This window comes from Neolamprologus multifasciatus, chromosome 7, assembly GCF_963576455.1.
Source record: "Neolamprologus multifasciatus chromosome 7, fNeoMul1.2, whole genome shotgun sequence".
In the NCBI taxonomy this organism is placed as follows: Eukaryota; Metazoa; Chordata; class Actinopteri; order Cichliformes; family Cichlidae; genus Neolamprologus; species Neolamprologus multifasciatus.
The window spans coordinates 24,281,043-24,300,998 of NC_140445.1; the positions used below are offsets into that span (position 1 = coordinate 24,281,043).

Sequence of the window (19,956 nt, forward strand, 5' to 3'; positions counted from 1 at the left end):
TGACTCCTTAAGATATTCACTGACCTGCACATGTGCCTTGTTCTGCAGGGGGACCTTGCTGGCACTGCAAGATATCAGCCCATACAGCGTAGAGTATTACCAATAGTATTATCAGTATTACCGTGGTCACAACTGCCTTCAGATGATTAACAAGCTCCTCCCATGTCATTTAGGTCTGATCCACCATCATAATCATACTCACCCCATGAAGCAAGATCTTGCATCCAGAATGCATCCAGAATGAGGGTGACTGGTGACCATTTCATATCATTGCCATTTCCAAATAATTGCACCAACAGATGTCACCTTCTCACTAAACATCTTGCTAATGGTCTTATAGCCCACTCCAGCCTCGTGCAGGTCTACAATCTTGCCCTGACATCCTTTGACAGCTCTGACAGCTGATTGTTGAAAGGTTGTAATGGAAGAAACAGAGTTTTTTGGCAGGTGTGCTTTATGTAGATTACAGGTTCTCCAGTAGTAAATAAATAGTAAGTAAATAAATGAATAAAATAAATTGAATTTAGTAGCTACAATTGATTGACTGACTGTAATCTCGGCCCCATTGGACACACAAACAATCTGTGGGAACCAAAATCCTGACTGGGTTGTAGGCGATCAAATACTTCACTGAATGACATGCAAATCAACTTTTATGTAATGTCTTTTTTTCTGGATTTTTGCTTTATATTTCTGCATTAAAATCAAATGGCCAAATAATGAGGGACTGTTCACAAATTTAGCACTGGATCAAATAACTATTGCCCTCAGTGTAAGGCCTCCTGCTTCTCTTAAACCATCTGCTTCTCCTACTACACGACGGGGGAGTGTTCCAGGTTTTTCAATAGAATGAGGCCCGTGGTTCTTGCGTGATGCCTATCGGGGACGTGATGTAACAAGTGAGGCAGGGCGCCACCTCCCGATTCTGACATACCAGAGCGCGCTCATTACGCAACACTCCAAATATCCAATCGGCAAAGAAGGCTGCCGGTCTCAGTCTGCGTGCAGCTGCCGCTCAGAAAGGCGAAGAAGGCATGTCGTACACTAAGTTTGTAGCACCCTTGGTCAGGGCAAACTCCGGCAGCATCAGAAAACTGCGGATTTCGCCTGCGAGATGCCGCTCAACAGTCGCATCCACCAAAACTCGAGAAGAGAAGGAGCAGCAGCAGCAGACGAATGGCTGCACCGTGGTAGAGGCTGCGCCGGTTGAACTCATCAGCCAGTGTAGAAAAGCTACTAAAGCTCCGCTGAGTAAAACCCATATCGACTTCGAAAACACACAGGAAGCCTATAAGAGCAAAGGTAATATTGAGCTGCTCCGGAGTCTGTTGGTCTTCAAGCTGTGTACGTTTGACATCCTGGTTGACAAGAACAAAGAGGTGAGTTGACGGGACTGATCGGCCCGATAACGCATCCTCTGTTAACCCTACACACACGTGCGTCCAGATCAGCACCAAACCGGTGGACCGCTTTACCAAAGCTCAATGAACTCTCCGCGTTGGCGCGGTAAAAGGGGCTGTAAACCACTCAGGCAGAGTAACCTGTTGTTTTTCTTGTCCCTGTCATGTTTTCAGCTGATGGATCTGAGCAGGAAGCTGCTTGGACAGTGGATGTTTGAGAAGCTGATGAAGATGACCTTCTATGGGCAGTTTGTGGCAGGGGAAGACCACAACTCCATCAAACCGTTAATTCGGAAAAACGAGGCCTTTGGTGTGGGGGCAGTTTTGGACTACAGCGTGGAAGAAGACCTGACACAAGAGGAAGCGGAGAAGAAGGAGATGGAGTGAGTAGCAAATACACACGTAGGCTGATTTCTCCTTAAGGACTGTGGTGCGCATAACTTTGCAAATGCCATATAAGATAAGAGATAAGATAAACCTTGATATATGTGTGTGTCAGACGAGATTTAGTGAGCTGCATACCCAGGGTTGTTCAGCTCACTAAATCCATAAAAGCCAGCTGGGTCAAGTTTATTTTGTATGGCACAACATCACATGGTGTCATCACAAGTGTGTAACTGCACCACATCGTAAAAACCCAGAGAAATCAGAAAACTGTGGAAGAGAGATCCTCTCCATTACTCGTCTCCATGTGTGGCTGTAATAGGAGCCGCACACTAGAAAGAGCAGCTCCAGGACTGAAAAAAATCACAGTAATGGATATTTTAGCAGTGTTAGTACAACAAGTTCATTAAAAGACTGAGAAACTGTAGTACGTGTATTACCTGATTTGTATTGATATCTTTAATAGTGAATTAAATGAGTAATTTGACTGTTAGTTTCCACAGAAGTATTTAGGTCTATGTCTCCATGCATATAGCTCATGTTTTAGAGCCTCTCCTCTCATTTTGCCTCTTCTCTCCGGCACATTAACTAACCATATGCACATATCAAAAAAACGTAGTTGTGATATTTGAAATGCTCTTGGTTGACCATTGCCTGTGTCTCTGTACTAAGTTGTCCCTCTGGAAATTATCACTTAAGTTCAAGTTATGTGTCCTACTTGAGTGTCAAAACTATTCCACTGGGCTGCACTTTGATATCAGTGTCCTCTTATCTTATCACCTCACAGACAGCTTCTGTTAGGCTTTTTATCAAAGCAGTGCCAGTCATAACATGTAATGCTTTATAATCAAAACCTAATTTGTCTGTGTTATTCTCAGGCAGTTCAACAGTGCTTGTCCTCTATTGGCTCGCTAAGACAGGCCTCCCTGCTCTGATTGGTTGAGCCAGTTTTTCAGAGATGGGATGGGCATCATTGAAAGGCCTTATGGGTTGCCATGAGAGTTGCTTTCAGGAGGCACATTGAGGCACACTAGCAAGTGTTACACAATATTCTGTGATTGAAAATACCCACAGTGCTCTACTTAGGACTATCCCAACACACAGACACAGCAGGAACTAAACTGCTTTTTCTGATAAAGACCAATGATGCCTCATCATGCTAACTAACAGATTCTAACACTAAGGATATTTCCTCTGTGCTTTTTTTTATTTTACAAGTTCTAAAAAAAAAATCTGTTAATTTAAAAAAATAATCAAAAATCTAGTTTTGATTTTTATTTTGGTTAACTAAAATGTTCTTTCAAATCAAGTTTTAGTTTTTAGTTTAGTTTTAGTTCACCTTAGTTATTTGCCTTTGTTCCCCAATGTGTCTCTCACGTCGCAACATAACTTGAAAAGCAGGTCATCGTCATGGTTGCATAAGATTTCATTGTGACTGTTAAAAGAACGAAACAGTGCCTTTTATCATCATGCAGCCTTCTGACTTTCCACTATTCATTGTCTTATTACTGTTAGTATGCTGTGTTATAAAAGTTGGTTGATTGATATTGATCTGACTGAAAGAAACAAAGATGAGACAAATTTGCTGTTGCTTTATTTTTTTTTACTGTTCTAATGACAATTCTCTCTCTCTCTCTCTCTCTCTCTCTCTTTTTTTTACAGTTCATGTGTTTCTGAGGCAGAGAAAGAAAGTCCAGGTATGTGTGTCAGTAAAAAACAAAACTAACAAGCTTTATTTTATTTTTTATTTTATTTTGCATACGTCTCTGACTAAAGAACTGCTGTGGAGTAAGCTGACAAGGCTGAGCTGCTGACTAGTCAGCTGCTTCAGCTGTTCGGTGGTTTAGTATGCATAGTTATGCCTCCATGTAGTCTAGTCAGGATGTTACTGGTTATAACTGGATCTTGTGGGGGCTGAAATGTCAAGTTCAACAGACACTGCGGGGTGAAGCTGGGTAGTGTTTAAGGGGTTGATATTTAATGTGTTTGTGTATCATTTACCTGTTGGCGATCACTCTGAGACAAACTTATTTTATACTTACTTCAAATCAGTCTTTGTGGGAGATGAATTAAAAGTGCTTATGTGTTACATGCACATTGATTTGCAACCAGAGTGGCTAGCTTTAAATGAATAAAGTAAAGCTTGGTTTTGATATCTATTGTGTTCTCAGTAATTGTAACAAACTAAAAAATGCCCCCCTTTAGGATGGAATTCCTTCTGATGATAATCCATTCACATTGTAGGATAAATGATAGCAGTAAAACTGCTCCTTTTAAATCAAATGCAATCAGTTAAGGCAGCATTATAGCCATCGTGTTGCTTCAGGGCTCTCGGATTCGTCGGAGCTCTCCAATGACCATCCCTGATTTTCCGCTGCCTCCTTTTCCTCCCTCGGTTTTCACAAACATATTTGTCTCCATTACAGTTACATCATCTGCAAAGCTTAAAAATAAGCTTTGCAGATGCATGCTATCTAGGTCCCGAATAAAGCTGACTTCTTTGGGGGCAGTCACTGATGCAAGAGTAAAGAAATCATGATTTCTAATTTCTAATCTTTTGGTCAATATTATTTTTATATGTAAGTAAGTGTGTGTTAGAATTACATTGTCTAGCCCTATGGGTAGTTCAAATTCCTAATTAAATATTTATTGATAACTTGAACAAATTTATCATTTTATTAAGGCATTTTTAAAATACATATAGTTGTTATTAATTGTTGCATGTGTGACGATGTTCATGCAAAGTTTCGTTCAGATTGGGCCACCTGTTAAGGAAGAGCTTGGGTACATGCAGACATACAGGCATTATGAGCAAGGGAAAATGGTCATTGGTTATTGGTCAGCCATGTTTTCAGAATCTATTTCACAAATTTTTTAGCAAGTTATCAAGAAGACACCACTTTTCTCTGCACTGCATTCTCTATATCTGTGATGCTCCACTGCTACATGTGCTCCACAGACTATATCATGAGCTATATAATAATAACAACAATCCTAAATTCCCTCAAAAATCTTGTTCTTATTTGAACATATAGGACAAAATATGCACTGGATACCTTTGATAGACCATTATAGTTACATGGTAATGATGTGTTGTTTAGGCTCTAAATCTCCTTTGTCTGTGAATTGATTATTAATTGTCGGGATATCAAAATCTTGGTGAACTTGAGGGTTTTTTTTCATGCAACAAGCCACTAAAGTTGCGTCTCACTTCAGGTGCGGATCATCGTGAGAAGAAGTACAAGGCCCATCGTCAGTTTGGAGACAGGCGCGGGGGAGTTATCAGTGCACGAACTTACTTCTATGCAGATGAGGCCAAATGTGATATGCAAATGGAGACATTCATAAACTGCATTAAAGCTTCTGGTAAGTAGTACAACTGCTTGTTAAGCACAGTTTGGGTTCATTTTAATAGTGTAAAACATAAATACTTAAAAAGTAATTTAACAAAGTAGATTATTTATTTAAAGAAAAAAATCTAATAAAAAAAAGTGACATGAGGTTTGTTGTTTCCTTTCAGGTGGAGCTTCTAATGATGGATTTTCTGCTATCAAAATGACTGCACTGGGTCGTCCACAGTTCCTTGTAAGATTAACGTTTTTTTCATTCATTGTTAACTGAAACTTAGTGTCACAGGGTTTAGACTTAAGTCTTAAATGACCTTAATTTAGCAAAGAAATGTAGCAGAAGAACTAGTCTGATTACAGGAGGAAATCGTTTTTTTTTTTTTTACTTGATCACTTCAAAGTTTTGATCAGTAAAAAAAGTAGTTTTTACATCTCAGTGTCAAAGATTAAAAGATAGTTAAACTGTTTGATTTTTTTCTGTAAACAAGCTACTCTTGTGGTCAGTTAACCCCATTACAAACCCTCGGATAAAACTACTGCTGTTACTTGATAATTAATATGTTGCCCTCTGTTCAAACAGCTCCAGTTTTCCGAAGTCCTGGTTAAATGGAGACGGTTTTTTAACTTCCTCTCAGCGCAACAGGGAAAATCTCAAATGACGGTTTTAGAACAGAAACTGGAGCTGGAGCAGCTCAAGGTGATATGCAAGTTTATGCTAAAATGATCTCTTCATGTCATTTTTTTTAGTTTTTAGTTTTTAGTTATTTTTAAGGTGTTCCAACCTTTATGGTTAACAATAATGAACTGAGGTGTACTCTCATTGTAGGAAAGTTTGACTGAGCTGGGTGTTGGAGCCAAAGATGACATAGAGAATTGGTTTACTGGAGAGAAGCTGGGCCTGTCTGGGTAGGACAGTCACTCATTTGTTCACAATTAATCTCCTTTAACTGCACTTTAATAATTCTTCATCCAAGTTATTTCTAGTTTTACCTTTATTCAGCTTTTTCTTTTTTGGCTTTATATTCTCATGTCTTACTTCTAGAACAATTGATCTGTTGGACTGGAACAGTTTAATAAACGACACAACAAAGATTTCAAATCTGCTTATGGTGCCAAACCTTCAGGTGAGTCATTATCACATGACGTTTTAGTGGTTTGGAGGGGGGAGAAAAAAACGGCTGGATTTCAGCTGATTGGTTTGAATGATCACAGGTGTCGCTTCATCTCTTCGCTGTTTCTTATTCCCTGTGCAATACACAGAGAAGCTGTTACCAGGCACTCCATGTTTGTTCAGCCATTTCCACTGAAGTGGAAAAGATTATCATGCTTGACTGAACGCAAACATAAAGCACCCTTTGCCTTAATGCCTTCCCTACTACTTTTTGTTCAAACCCTTTACTGGCCTTACTAAAAAAAGAATCTGCGGTGGGATTTTAGGAGAGCATCAAGTTAGATACAGTTAAGATAATATGAACTTAGTAAAGGTAATCTATGCTGTTTTATGTCTACTGTTGATAACAGAAATACAACTGTGTTGGACAATCAAATGTCTCTCACTTTTTTGTACTTGTTCTGCTATTAATCTTGTTCTTTCTTCTCATTTGTGGCCTCCTTTGGTCACTTGTTGTCTTATCTCTCCATTTTCACTGTGTCACAGCATTACCTTCCACATTTTAGAAGCTTACAAAACCAACAAATCCAAACTTTGGAGGCTTTTAAAGGCCAATGAAAAAGATGACTACCTTTTTCTGTTAATTATTATGAACTTTTAAAGTAGATAAAATGCTTCTTGTACATGGCTTTTCTAATTTATGATTTATCTATAGCTATGTTATTAAATTTATGGTGTAATAAACGATTTAAAAACAGCAGCTATGAGCAATAAAACTGGAAAAATGAAGTGCCAACAACAGCAACAGCTTTGTTTCTCACCTTGTCATAAAATCTTCATTGCTTTGTGGCAACAAGTTAAATTGCCTACCTGGGGGAACATTATGCCCTCCCACCACAAAAGAAAAACATTTTAATGCATTAGAATAGCATGTTTTGGGACTTGTTTTGGGAAGTGCTCATTTCGCATTGGCCATGTAGCCAGTATAATTGAGGGCAGCTGACAAATATAGGAAACGTTTCTGGCACCGATGTTGAACTCTTTCCTGACAGTCACATGGAGATAGAATTTATGGCTTTATATTAATCATAAAGTCAATTAATATTTTTTTGTTTTGGTTGCATAGACCGGCCATCTGGAGCCTTTGCTGAATATATTTACTGAAGAAGAAGAGAGGCAGATGAAGAGAATGCTGCAGAGAGTGGATATTCTGGCCAAGGTGAGGACACTAAGCAACCTGTACCTGCAAATAGTGTGGGCAACAATATAGGGATAGGACACGGTTTTATATGGTGCTTTATATTTTACTCTCTAATTGTTTTTGTGCACTACAGCATGCTGTAGAGAACGGGGTGAGGCTAATGGTGGATGCCGAGCAGACGTACTTCCAACCAGCTATCAGTCGCCTGACCCTGGAAATGCAGAGGAAATTCAACAGAGAAAAGCCAGTCATTTTCAACACCTACCAGTGTTACCTCAAGGTGAAACTGCAGTTTTCTCAATGAAGCTGAACTCGACTGATAAACTAGTGTGTGTTGTGATGATTGTTGCTACTTACTAACCTATCGAAACACACTGAATATACCAATAGTGTTTTTATTTTGCAGTATTTATTTAAATGTTTTATTAGTTAAAGCAATGTTTTATAAGAAACAGGAAGTTTCTTTGCCAGAGTGCTTTACAAACTGTGGCACATCAGTTTGTTTACCACACAAAAAATAGTCCCAAATCTGCCAATACTACTGCCAATTTCTCCCTTAATAATCTGTCCATAAGTAAGGAGGTGAAATGTATTTATATCTCAGCATCCAAGATCAAAATCTGTAAACTGGGTCTTAAGCAGTGTCCACAGATCTTAAGTCCAGTGGGAACAACTTCAACAGCTCCACAACCTCAGAAATACATAATCTCCTTGAGTCCTCAGCCTGGACCGAGGTACCACCAGAAAAATGTTTGTACTTCATGAGAATGTTTTACCTCTCATCCAAGCAGCTTCTTCATTCCTAAAACCAAATGGTAGAGAGTGCCAGTTGTATAATCCCTAGTGTGGGTTGTCGCTTAAGATTATTAATCATGTGCCTCATCACATGAAACAAGGTCTGAGAAATACCTTTCTTTCCAAGCTTATTGCACTACCGTGACCTGGATGACTGAGAACCTACACAGATAGTGGCACCTGACCACAGAGAGTGCTGAAAGTGATCACCACAATCTTCATCTGAACTCTAAACTTTATGTGGAGCCAGTGTAAAGAGAACAAACAGGATCTGATAATTATGACACTTTTCTTGTGATTGTAGTGATGAGGAAGATATAATTACAAGTTAAGAGCTCTCCACATTTTTTCCTTAAATGATATGGCTTTTTATATATATTAAATAAACAAAAGATATTTTGTGCACATTAATCATGCAATTTTGCATCTACCGATGTTACAATTACCATAATTGTGGTTATTTTATGCTAGGTTTGGATGCCCTTTTAAGTTTGTGTTGTTAATGGCGTTTAGGAAGCCTACGACAACGTGACCTTGGATGTTGAGCTGTCTCGGCGGGAGGGTTGGTACTTTGGTGCCAAACTCGTTCGCGGAGCCTACATGTACCAAGAGAGAGCCAGGGCGAAGGAAATTGGATATGAGGATCCAATAAACCCAGACTATGAGGCCACTAACAGGATGTATCATAAGTAAGTCTTGAATTTTTATCAAGCCGCTTGGTGATTCTGCTAGAAATTGCATAAATCCTAACCATCTGCTCCGCTGTTTGTTTAGGTGTTTGGAGTATGTGCTGGAGGAGATTGAACACAGCAGGAAAGCAAATGTTATGGTTGCAACTCACAATGAGGACACAGTGAAGTTCACCCTCGATAAGTACGTTTTGTCCTTGAGTACTTTACATGTACAGAGACAAAACTCAGATTTAGTTTGAGCATGTACAAATACCCTAAAGCTGAAGATCAATTCCTGAAGGATTAACCCTAACAATCTAAACTCATACTTGTATAACTGCTCAAAGTGAAATATTCCTTGTAAAGCCTCCAAAGCAGCTATAGGGTTAACAGAGAGCGGCGGGATACTATGTTCCACCTCTGATTATGTAACAGTCCTTTAAAATGTGTTTCTCTGTTTTTTCTTTTTTTGTTTTTCCAGGATGAATGAAATGGGCCTGTCACCCACTGAGAATAAAGTTTACTTTGGACAGCTCCTGGGGATGTGTGACCAGATCAGCTTCCCACTAGGTATGTTACACTCAGCACTAAAGTAAACTGCGTGTTGCGAAATCACCGAGGCACATGACATGTGGGCGTGTGGTCATGTGGTCAAAGACGTACCACTGAAGTGTTGTTCCCAGTGATGTCAATGCTATGATATCCAGGCAGTCACTGACCTTGTCTGAGGTCATGTTGACAGCAAACACTTTGAAGTTTAATGCTACTCTTATTCCTGTGAATGATATTAATCATTGTACAAACAGAACATAACCTTTATCATCCAGTTTCTTTAACAGCTGCTTCAACTTTATATTTTTAGACTGTTGCTGTCTAAGTCAGTTGTTTGATTTTGCAGATGATTAATCCCTCAATACAAAGGAGATATCTATATCTGAGAAACTCACTAAAAGAGGAGTCAGACCTCTGTGTCACTTAACCCTCTCAGGCTCAAATTAAACTTTTTGTTGCTAATGCACAACCAAGTCCTGCAGTGGTACTTCTGAGTAAAATACACTCATAAAATATGTATGTGGGGTAATCAGGTTGTTAGTTTTTAACTGTTGCAAATCGGCAACGCCTGCCTTGAGAGGGTCAACCCTCCCTCTTTTTTTTTTTAAATTGCGGTTTCGTGATACGACACTGTGCACATGGGCACACTGCTCAGGATTTGTTCATGATATTGGATATGATACCCCCACTGGTTGCTGGGGGACTTCCCCGGCTGGTTAGGAGTGGTCCCTGGTTGCTGGCTCTCACTGGGTAAAACTGGTTGCAAAAAAAAGGTGCTGCACTAAAAACCTTCCACTAATTGCTTGGATTGCCTGTGGTTTTTATTTATGTCTTCTAAAACTCTCCAACTAGTAGCCGAGTGGTAGTTAAAAGCCTACCAAAAATGTAAAAGGTTCGCCTTCAAAGTAAAAGTTTTCAAAAGGTAAAACTTTTATTTTACAGTTTCACTTCAGCTCAGAAAACAGCTGGCCAGTATTTTTAGACAAGTCCTTCACTTTCAGGCAAATAACGACTGTCACTGACTGCACTCTAGACCTGTGTGGCTCGGCTTGTAGCAATTATTTTCCTCCAGTCTCCAGCTTTCACTCACAATCAGTCGGGGGGATGGTCTCTAAGCCAGTGTGACTGGGGCCTTATTCACTTGATCCTACATTGTCCCATGATTGTTAGTGGTCAAGTGTCTGCAAAACGTCAATTTATTAGTTTTATTGCAATCTAAAAGTGATTTATTAGGAATTTGATTTATAGTTTCTTCTGCACCATTCATTACTTCACCTTTTTTCACTGAACATTAACACTCCCCATCCCTCCCCCTACATTGGTTAGCAGAACAGTCAAGCACACAACAGGACTTTGGCTCATCTGTGTGCTCACAACTTGAAATATTCTGGTTTAAACTGGGGTCTTTCATGATTTCACAGGACTCTTACTTCAACTATTGTGAAACAGGCACAGTTGGACATCACGTAGATTGTGAACTTAAAGACCGTTTAATGTCCAGTCTGACTACACGAGTCATTTGTGTTCCCACATGCACCTCTGTCAGGTGTTGTCTGGAAAGCTCAGGACTTCAGTGCATGTGTGAATACAACTTGGTACCCTCTGTTTGTTCACTTCATTCGCGATTGTTAGCTTAATGTATTCTTGTATTATAAGCAGAATGTATCGACTGCATGCTGTTATACACCAAGTCATGACACCAAATTCACACATGGTGGTGGCCGTGAACACTGAATCTCCTTCTCTTATCTGAAAACAGGCCAAGCAGGTTTTCCAGTCTACAAATACGTTCCATACGGCCCTGTCAATGAAGTAATCCCCTACCTGTCCCGCCGTGCTCAAGAGAACCGCGGGATCATGAAGGGATCCCAGAGAGAGAGGAGCCTGCTGTGGAAGGAGCTGAGGCGCAGACTGCTGGCTGGTCAGATTATCTACAAGCCTGTTTACTAAATCACATCTGCAGACAATATGCAAAATATTTCTGGGCATTCCACCCTTCTTGGTGTACCTCTGTGTTAGCTGCTCTTTGTAGCTGGGACTTGTCTTTCCTGGTTCACTAGACGACAGAGCAAAGACTGTTTTTCAGCTTTACTGACAAATATTTTAAATATTTAAGTATTCATGCAATACAGTAGTGCTGAAATATTGCAGCAGAAGATGTTAGATCACATTAAAATGTGATTTTAGTATTTGTTTAACTTTTAAACTGGCCTTGATAATTCTTAAAATCAGCATACATCTAAAACATTTTAAAAATAACTTAATGTGTGTGTATTTCTAAATGGTGGTCTTCCCTGATAGACTGCATTGAATTATTCAGTGGAAGATAAGAAATTATGTTTGAATGCCAAAGTTGGCCTACTTGTGTGCATAAAAGCCATCCTGTGCTTTTAAAAATTGTACTCTTTGCATGTTGTGTTAAGTATTGTGTTGAGTTAAAAGATACAAGTGCCTTATGGTTATTTTAAAAAAGCCAGCATTTTTTTCTTACTGTACACCACTCCAAAGGGTAAACTTTTTTTAATTAGGGATTATGTATGAAAACATAATTACTTTGCATTATAGCAACTTTAATTATATTAAAACTGCACACATCTGTAGTCGTGTTTGTGGTTTTTAATCATAATCAGTTCTATAAAATTGTAAACAATAGATTTTGCATCCCGGGAAAGATGATCCCTGTTTCAGTCTCTCATGTCCACTCCACAAAAGAGGAACGGCAGATCAAATGGAATTATTGCTGCAGATGCCTGCAGGCAAGATAACTACCTAGTCTTTTGAAGCACATGTTTGCAGGAGCAAACCTTCATTTAGCCTCTGATAAAAAAACAGCAAACAGAGAGACTTCGTGTGATCCATTTGAGGAGTTATTAATGTTTTGATGCTTCAGTTGTTGATATCTGCCAGATGGTCTAAATTTCACAATCGGTGAAATCGACGGCATGTTCTGATCCATGAACGGTGACAGATGTTCAAAGCAGAAACACGGGGACTGTTGTGACCTATGTTTCACAATGTTACAAAATCATGCATTCAAGTACTACAAGAACAATTGCACTATTAATATAATATAATATAAGCTGTGGGCGAGGTGAAATGGCATGTGGCTTTTGTGATCATGGGGAAGAATTTTAAAAAGAGGTGTTGTTGTGAGCATCTTTGAATGATTTGTGTTACCTTTAATTTGTCACCCATACAGTTTATTGTATATGTCAATGTCAATTTCTGATGAGAGATGTTGACTTGTGTCTTCTCTTTTATTTTCTTGTTTTATTTCGTCATCACTGCTGTATCAAGATATTATGTACTTGTGTAAATATATGTAAATAAATAAAATAGTTAATGTTAAAAAAAAAAGAACAAGAAATGTTTGTTTGTTTTTTCTTATTCAGACTGCAAATGTTTATGGTGGTCCTAAAAACTGACATAATTCAGTTCAATTCTCAAATCACTTTTTTCTATAACACCAATTCACAGCAGTTTGCTTAAGGTGCTTTATACTATAAGGTAAAGACCCTACAAATTTAGAAAGAAACCCCAACATTCAGATCACCCCCTATGAACAAGCACTTTGTGACACTGGGAGGAAAAACCTCATTTTTTTACAGGAACAAACCTCTGGGAGAACCATGCTTAAGGAGGGGCAGCCATGTGCCATGATCGTTGGGATTGAGGAGAAAGGGGAGAGAGCAGAGAGAGAGACAGGACAAAAGACAATGGGAGACAGAGCTTTTAATAAATACTGCTGATTAAATACAATAGTGGTGTGCAAATAGAGAGTGGAAAGAGATGGGTGAAGAAAATGCTTGGTGCATCATGGTAAGCTCCCCAGCAGCCTAGGCCTATTGCTGTGTAATTAAGGAAGGGTTTATGGTCACTTGATCCAGTCCTAACTATAACCTTTATCAAAAAGGAAAGCTTAAAGCCTAATTTTAAAGTGGGTTACACAACATATTTATTAGATATTTCAGATTTTACATAAAGATCTTTTTTAGAACCATGAGCAATAACCTCAGGTCATCCCAGCCTTTATGTCTTAAAGATATACCTGTGCTCATCTGGGTTCATCTGGGTTCGTGGGCAGATAAAGCTGTGTGTCATCTGCATAGCAATGAAATGTCTTCTAAAAATACTTCCTAGGGGAAGCATGTATAATGTGAAGACCAAAAAAAGTACTGGTCCCAGCACAGAACTCGGAGCTAAATTTTGTGTGGGAGGAAGATTCTCCATTTACATGAACAAATTTGAATCTATCAGACATGTGATTCAAATCACTGCATGGTAATTGTTTGAATACCAATGGTGCATTCTAATCTCTGTAGTTAAATACCGTGGACAACAGTAGCTGCACTAAGGTCTAACAGGACAAACAGTGATGAGTCTACAGTCAGAGACTTAAAGAAAACTATTTGTAACGTTCACACCTTCACCTTCTGCACTGCGATGTAGTCTAAATCCTGACTGAAACTGTTCAAATAAACCACTGCTATGCAAATGATCAGTTAACTGTTTGATAATTACTCTTAGAAATCAGTCTATAATTAGCTAAGACAGCTGGATCAAATAACAGCTTTTTACTAAGTAATGTTTTAAAATCTGTCACCTTAAAAACCTGTGGAAATAAAAGAAGAATTACTATTTTAAGCTCGTCTTTTGCTCCCTAAAAGCTATTTAATATCCAGCTCCTGCCTCAGGCATTCCTACGTTTATCCAGTCTAAGCTGGTATAGGTTCAACCCTGCTCTTATCTTTTAGTGAAATACTCTGGATCACCCTCTGACGTATTCTGATGTCAGTGACATCAGCCGTAGCTGTTGCCACATAGGAGTGGGCTCCCTCTGCCAAGTTGATGTGACCTACTGGAACAGATAATTCAGTCAACTGCAACAGCAGCTGAGCCAACACCTGCGCCCAAGTATCTAGGGACAGAAGAAAAACAGTCAGTAAGCACAGCACACACTGCTATATCCAAACTGCACCATGTCTAACCTGAGCACCAACATTCTATATTGTAAGTGTAAAGATAATGTCTGACCAGTAAGATTTGTGTTTTCAGGAGTTCAAACTGCATCCATGAACATTTGTGCAAGCTTTGAAACAGTATATCCTAGCTACATATATTCTAAACTGTGGATAGTAAATAACATGTGTACTAATAAAGTGTATATGTGGTCACAGAGAACTGACTTGACATAAAAATCTTAATATATAGCTTAATATAAAAAGAAAATGCTTTGTGACTCAACCAGTGCTCGTGTGACTGGACCAACAAGTTATCTTAAACAGCATTAAGGTGTTTACTTTTTACTTTACCAGCTTCTCCCTTTGGTTGGATACGATGGTTAAATGCAGGAAATTTACTTAAACTAGTTAGTACTAATTACTGCATTTACTTATTATAAACTGCTAAATAATATTTGGCTAATACAGTCTGATTCAGACTTTAAAAAATAATTTGAGAAAATCTGGCACAGAGTTTAGTACACTTCTATAATACAGTAAAAATATATACTATGAGTTATGCACCTCCTCTTATATTTGGAAGTTTCATCAATGCACTATCATCAAAGCCATAACATATTTACCATAACATATACTTATACATATACACATGAATTGAACACATTTTAGAGCAACGTCTTTTTAGCTTGATAGGTTATTTATGACAACAGTTATACAGAGGTGTGTCCTTCAGGTCCAGGCTACTTTGCATACCTGCCCCTGTGGGAGGAGAATTCCTCTTCCTCTTTATCCAGCAGCCAATAAGATACCACTTCTAGGATGGACAAATGCGATTTCAAGGTCTAGAAGGGAGCCTAACCTCACCCTAACACCTCTAATGCTGTCATCTTCAGGTAAGTCAGACTCTCACTCTCCGTTTTGCTAGAAAAACTCCAACACCATTTACACGCAGGCTGAAAGTCTTAACTCGACTTACTTATTCACTACTTGGTGACACACACTCAGCAAATACTCTCACACCTGGGTTGCTATCACTAGCAATATTTAGTCAGTACAAAAGAGCCAGAGTCACATGACACCACTTGGCTCCCTTCATCTGGAATGTTTATCTGGCTAATCAGAGGTGAGCATCTTTCCCGTGCCGATAACAGAAGCGCAGTAGAAATGTGATGTCCACTCATTTTTCCCTTCACATGAGATGTTTTCTTTGAGCACGATGCTGTTACAGTAAAGAGTGATCTGTTTCTCTTCTCTGCTGTTTGTTGAAGAGGAAATTGTAAAACCATAAACATGTGTTTAGTGTCAACATAGGGGCTGTATGTTTTATTTGAACGATGCAGCAATTTTCTCTCTCATCTGCTTAGTCTGTACCTCTCTCCTTGTTTATCATATGGACATTGTTTTAACCTTTTCCCCTTGACAGATTAAAACATATGAATTGCATGTATGTTTATAAGTCGTTATTCATTACTGTTGCCATAAAAAACGAAAACGGAGGTAATTAGTAGGGTTTTGTGCAAGATGTTCCTGCCACAAATGCATACTTGGGCTGTTCATTGATTTGTCTGGCGCTTGTGAGAGCAGCAGTTAAACAGTAAAATCAAATGAAGTATGTAAATTCAGAGCCGTGTTTGCCTTTCGCCTCTATACTCGCCTCTATACTCGCCTCTATACTCGTGTAACCTCTGATTTCATTTTCAGGTTTCTTCTCGGTTCACATAATGTCAAGCATCAAAGCAACTAAATGCAAGGCTCTGTTACGAGTTCTGATTCCATGGGTTTTATTGACCAACGTCATGGTGGCGCTGTACTGCTTAAGAAACCCAAACCAAGTGAAACTCAGGTAAATATTTCAAAGGAAATCATTATTTTGTTCACAAAAGATAAGAGATAAGATAAGATAAACTCAGTAAACTGACTTATTGGATATATTTACAGCGACTCCCAAAAAGACATGTGTCCCCTCGGTGTGGCAAAATTACAAAACAAAAGTTTGATCGAGCAGTCTCACTCAGAAGAGTGCTCACCCAAAGTGAACGTCATGTTTATGAAGACGCATAAAACAGCTAGCAGCACCATCCTCAATATCCTCTTCAGGTTTGGAGAAAAGCACAAGCTCAGGTTTGCATTTCCTGATGGGCGCAATGACTTCTTCTACCCATCGCCGTTCCTGTGCTCCCAGGTGAAGGACTACAAACCTGGAGAATGTTTCAACATCGTTTGCAACCACATGCGCTTTGATCATCAAGAAGTGTCCAAGCTCCTGCCTCCAGACAGCATGTACGTCACCATCTTGCGTGACCCGGTGGATCTTTTTGAATCTTCCTTCCATTACTACCACAAAGCAGTTCCCCTTACGTGGAGGATCAGAGGTGAAAACAAGCTGGCAGAGTTTCTGAACAACCCTTGGACCTTCTACAGTCCAGAGGCTTTCAACTCATTCTATCTAAAAAATCTGCTCTTTTTTGACTTTGGTTTGGATAACAACCTCGAGGCTGATGATCCTCGCGTCATGACAGAAATTAAGAACTTATCAAGACATTTTCATCTGGTCCTCATTGCAGAATATTTCGAGGAGTCTCTTATTCTGCTGAAGGATTTGCTCTGTTGGACAATGGAGGACATCCTGTACTTTAAGCTTAATGCTCGCAAGAGCTCATCCGTGTCTCACTTGGATGCTGAGATGAGAGCCAAAGCTCTACAGTGGAATGGGGCAGACTGGAAACTCTATCAGTATTTTAACGGTACCTTCTGGGCCAGAGTCGAGGCATATGGGAGAGAAAGAATGAAGCAGGAGGTAGAGGAGCTGAGGCGAAGCAATGCTGAGATGAAGGACATCTGTATTGAAGGCGGAGGTGCGGTTGAAGCGCAGAAGATTCAGAACAGACGTTTCCTGCCCTGGCAGCCGGTTGGAGAGAGTTCCATCCTGGGTTACAACATCAAGAAAGATATTGATCCGAGATTCAGGACAGTCTGTGAAAAAATGCTCACACCTGAAATACAATACTTATCCGAGCTGGGCGTAAGCCTGTGGCTCACAAGACTGTGGGGTTGGTTAAAAGATGCTATCTACTGATGGCTGAGCCATAGCCTACTGGTTTTAACAAGCGAATTGAGTAAAAATACTAATGTAGTGAATGTTCGTGTGTTATGCTCATCTCCTAACAAATGTTTTCACCTTATTTTTTTAAACATTTTCAGGTTTTAATAATAAATTCTTACTGGCAGTTCATTGTCACGTGAAAATATGCCTATTTGAACTGTAAACACAGTAATGTCACATTTTGTGCACGTGTTATGGATTATATTCAGAGAAAGGCCAAAACATTGGTTATGTGTATCTCAAATAATACTCAACAAATACTGTGCTAGTGTGTTAGTGGCAATGTGTTTATGTTTTCTTTTTAACATTAGGTTTAGGTTTAAACAGGCTGGCTACTTACAAAACCAGCATTCCTGTTATAATGTGTTTATATGTTTGTTTTCTAATACATTTGTTTCAAGCTATGTAACAGCTCACCTAACCCTGGTATTGGTGTTTTGTTAAGCACATGGTAATCGAGCCATTGGTGAGTCATGAGCGATACCTGGATTCTTGCAGGTGGAAGTATGAGGCAGTGATAGTGTGCCCTCCACTGGCCTGGGACTCAAATGCAGCTGTGTGGAATGTATTTGAATGGCTGAGGCCTTTCTCCAACCCTCTCAATAGTTTACACCAGTTGTCTTCATCAATAACATGGTTGGACACGTGCACCTATCTATTAATCTTCAGTTCAGGCAGATGAAGTCATTGGTGACTCAGCTGATTAAAGTGTTTAAATAAAGAGCTGTTGTATTTTTCCAAAAATTTTCCTCTTTGGCATTTCAAGACTGAAAACGTTTTAGTTAGTGACTTTTAATTTCTTCACTTGGTAGCTGCTGGCAGATGCACTGACACTTGGAGAGTACACAAGCTTCAGTGATACATGGACCTCCTTGCACTGGATAAAGAGCGTAATCACTTTTTATGTCCATGGAGAAGTTCTGCACAGGTTTGGCTCCCTGAGAATGATAGTGATATGGAGAGCATGATGTCAGAATCTGGAGCTTAGATGAACCTTCCCCGCATTGTGAAAATATGAATCACTTTTTTGCTTAAGGATGATTTCTTATACATGTGCTTGCAGCAGAGCTAAGACAGTGTTTTTGCAACTGTTTTTGTATTTTGTTTTAGTTTAGTTTCCATTTGTTGTGATAGTGGGTGCTTGTTTAGTTATTGAGTTTGATAAGATTAAGTGTTACTTCTAATTATTACAACTGATAAGTTTAAGTTTTACAGTACAAATAACACTAACATCTCATCACTTACTGTCACTTGTTGACTTGGCAAGGTTGTTTGAACTGCCAAGGTTTGAAACAAAATACATGTTTATGTTATGTTATTTAGTTAGCGCAAAATCTTGTGTTAGTCTGTATTCAAGTTTTTTCTAAAGTATAAATTTTCCATAACTAAAATATTTTTTACACCTGCTTTTACTTTGTAGTCAGGCAAACTGTAATAAGCAACAGCAGAAAGCTTGTGACAGGTGTGTTTGAGTATCAGTCATTATCTACTGTATAGCTGTGTATCAGCCAATGAATGTAACTGATAAAATCTAGCAGCCTGAAAATCATTTACCTTTTGGTGATGTGACTGTTATTTTTGTTACATGAACTTGACCCAGTTTTATTGTAATGCAGTGAGTGTGGCGAAAGTGGTCAATTGGTCCAAATATTTTTGTGGTTATGTGGCAGTTTGCCTCATTTAACTGGGTGCCTTTTCTGCTAGTGTATGTGTTTCCCTCTGAAATTTCCTTCCCTGCTTAACAGTATAATAAAGTAGAAATGCTTCAAATTGCTGAAAGACAGAATTCCCAAATTTCCTGCTCTTATATAACTTCCACAAGAAAATTATGGAATTAATAGTTTTTCTTTTGGTGATCAGTCTTTTAATGCAGGTTTAACAGTGTGCATGAATAGGGGTTCATTCACATTCACCCATAAAAGCACAAGATCCAAGACCGAAAAGACACACACATTGACCTTTGGAGGGGCCTAGTGCTGGTCCTAAGCCTGGAACAGTGGGAGGGTTGGAACAGGAAGGGTTTCCAGTATAAAATCTATGCCATCCTCCATCAAGATATTAAGACTTGTACATTCATTGGAGGGGATATTACAAAATTGTTAAGCATTGACAAATGACTTCAAAACTCTTAGCTGAAAACCCCACAGCAACTCAACTTCTGCAAATATATACTAGACAACTGTCTTTCCCCCGTTAAACAGACACCTTGTGTGTGCTTCTGTGTGGATTTTCTTCAAGACCTTCAGTTTTTCTTGTCATCAAATAATGTCAGATCAATGCTGCCTCTGTAACCCCACACAAGAGAGACTGCCTCAACAATACACTTTGCTGGTTAAATACAGGTTGAAAAAAAAAAAAAGAAGTAGAAATCACTTGCTTAATAAAAGTTTGCAAACATGCAGTTGACATGAGTTCTCTCCTAGATACTAGA

At 39.0% G+C, this 19,956-nt stretch overlaps 2 protein-coding genes across 2 annotated transcripts; both read left to right on the forward strand.

Annotated features, from left to right (window-relative positions):
* Positions 1-966: 966 nt before the first annotated feature.
* Positions 967-12,828, forward strand: prodha (proline dehydrogenase (oxidase) 1a). The gene is made up of 14 exons (XM_085166742.1): positions 967-1,379; positions 1,575-1,783; positions 3,447-3,481; positions 5,001-5,150; positions 5,305-5,369; positions 5,712-5,828; positions 5,958-6,037; positions 6,174-6,255; positions 7,369-7,461; positions 7,577-7,723; positions 8,752-8,927; positions 9,013-9,111; positions 9,391-9,479; positions 11,221-12,828. The coding sequence occupies exons 1-14, from the start codon at positions 1,035-1,037 to the stop codon at positions 11,409-11,411; spliced, it is 1,878 nt and encodes a 625-aa protein (XP_085022868.1). The 5' UTR covers positions 967-1,034; the 3' UTR covers positions 11,412-12,828.
* A 2,140-nt stretch (positions 12,829-14,968) lies between these two features.
* Positions 14,969-19,922, forward strand: LOC146514300 (galactosylceramide sulfotransferase-like). Its single transcript, XM_085167293.1, has 3 exons — positions 14,969-15,315; positions 16,124-16,265; positions 16,361-19,922. The coding sequence occupies exons 1-3, from the start codon at positions 15,123-15,125 to the stop codon at positions 17,496-17,498; spliced, it is 1,473 nt and encodes a 490-aa protein (XP_085023419.1). The 5' UTR covers positions 14,969-15,122; the 3' UTR covers positions 17,499-19,922.
* The last annotated feature ends 34 nt before the right edge of the window (positions 19,923-19,956 follow it).

Bases quoted from the DNA above. Each gene is read 5' to 3' on its own strand.
- prodha (XM_085166742.1), top strand. From the start codon at position 1,035: ATGTCGTACACTAAGTTTGTAGCACCCTTGGTCAGGGCAAACTCCGGC. The intron at 1,784-3,446 runs GTGAGTAGCAAA...TTTTTTTTACAG, and splicing joins GCGGAGAAGAAGGAGATGGA to TTCATGTGTTTCTGAGGCAG. The intron at 3,482-5,000 runs GTATGTGTGTCA...GTCTCACTTCAG, and splicing joins GGCAGAGAAAGAAAGTCCAG to GTGCGGATCATCGTGAGAAG.
- LOC146514300 (XM_085167293.1), top strand. From the start codon at position 15,123: ATGACAACAGTTATACAGAGGTGTGTCCTTCAGGTCCAGGCTACTTTG. The intron at 15,316-16,123 runs GTAAGTCAGACT...TTTCATTTTCAG, and splicing joins TCTAATGCTGTCATCTTCAG to GTTTCTTCTCGGTTCACATA. The intron at 16,266-16,360 runs GTAAATATTTCA...ATATATTTACAG, and splicing joins CCAAACCAAGTGAAACTCAG to CGACTCCCAAAAAGACATGT.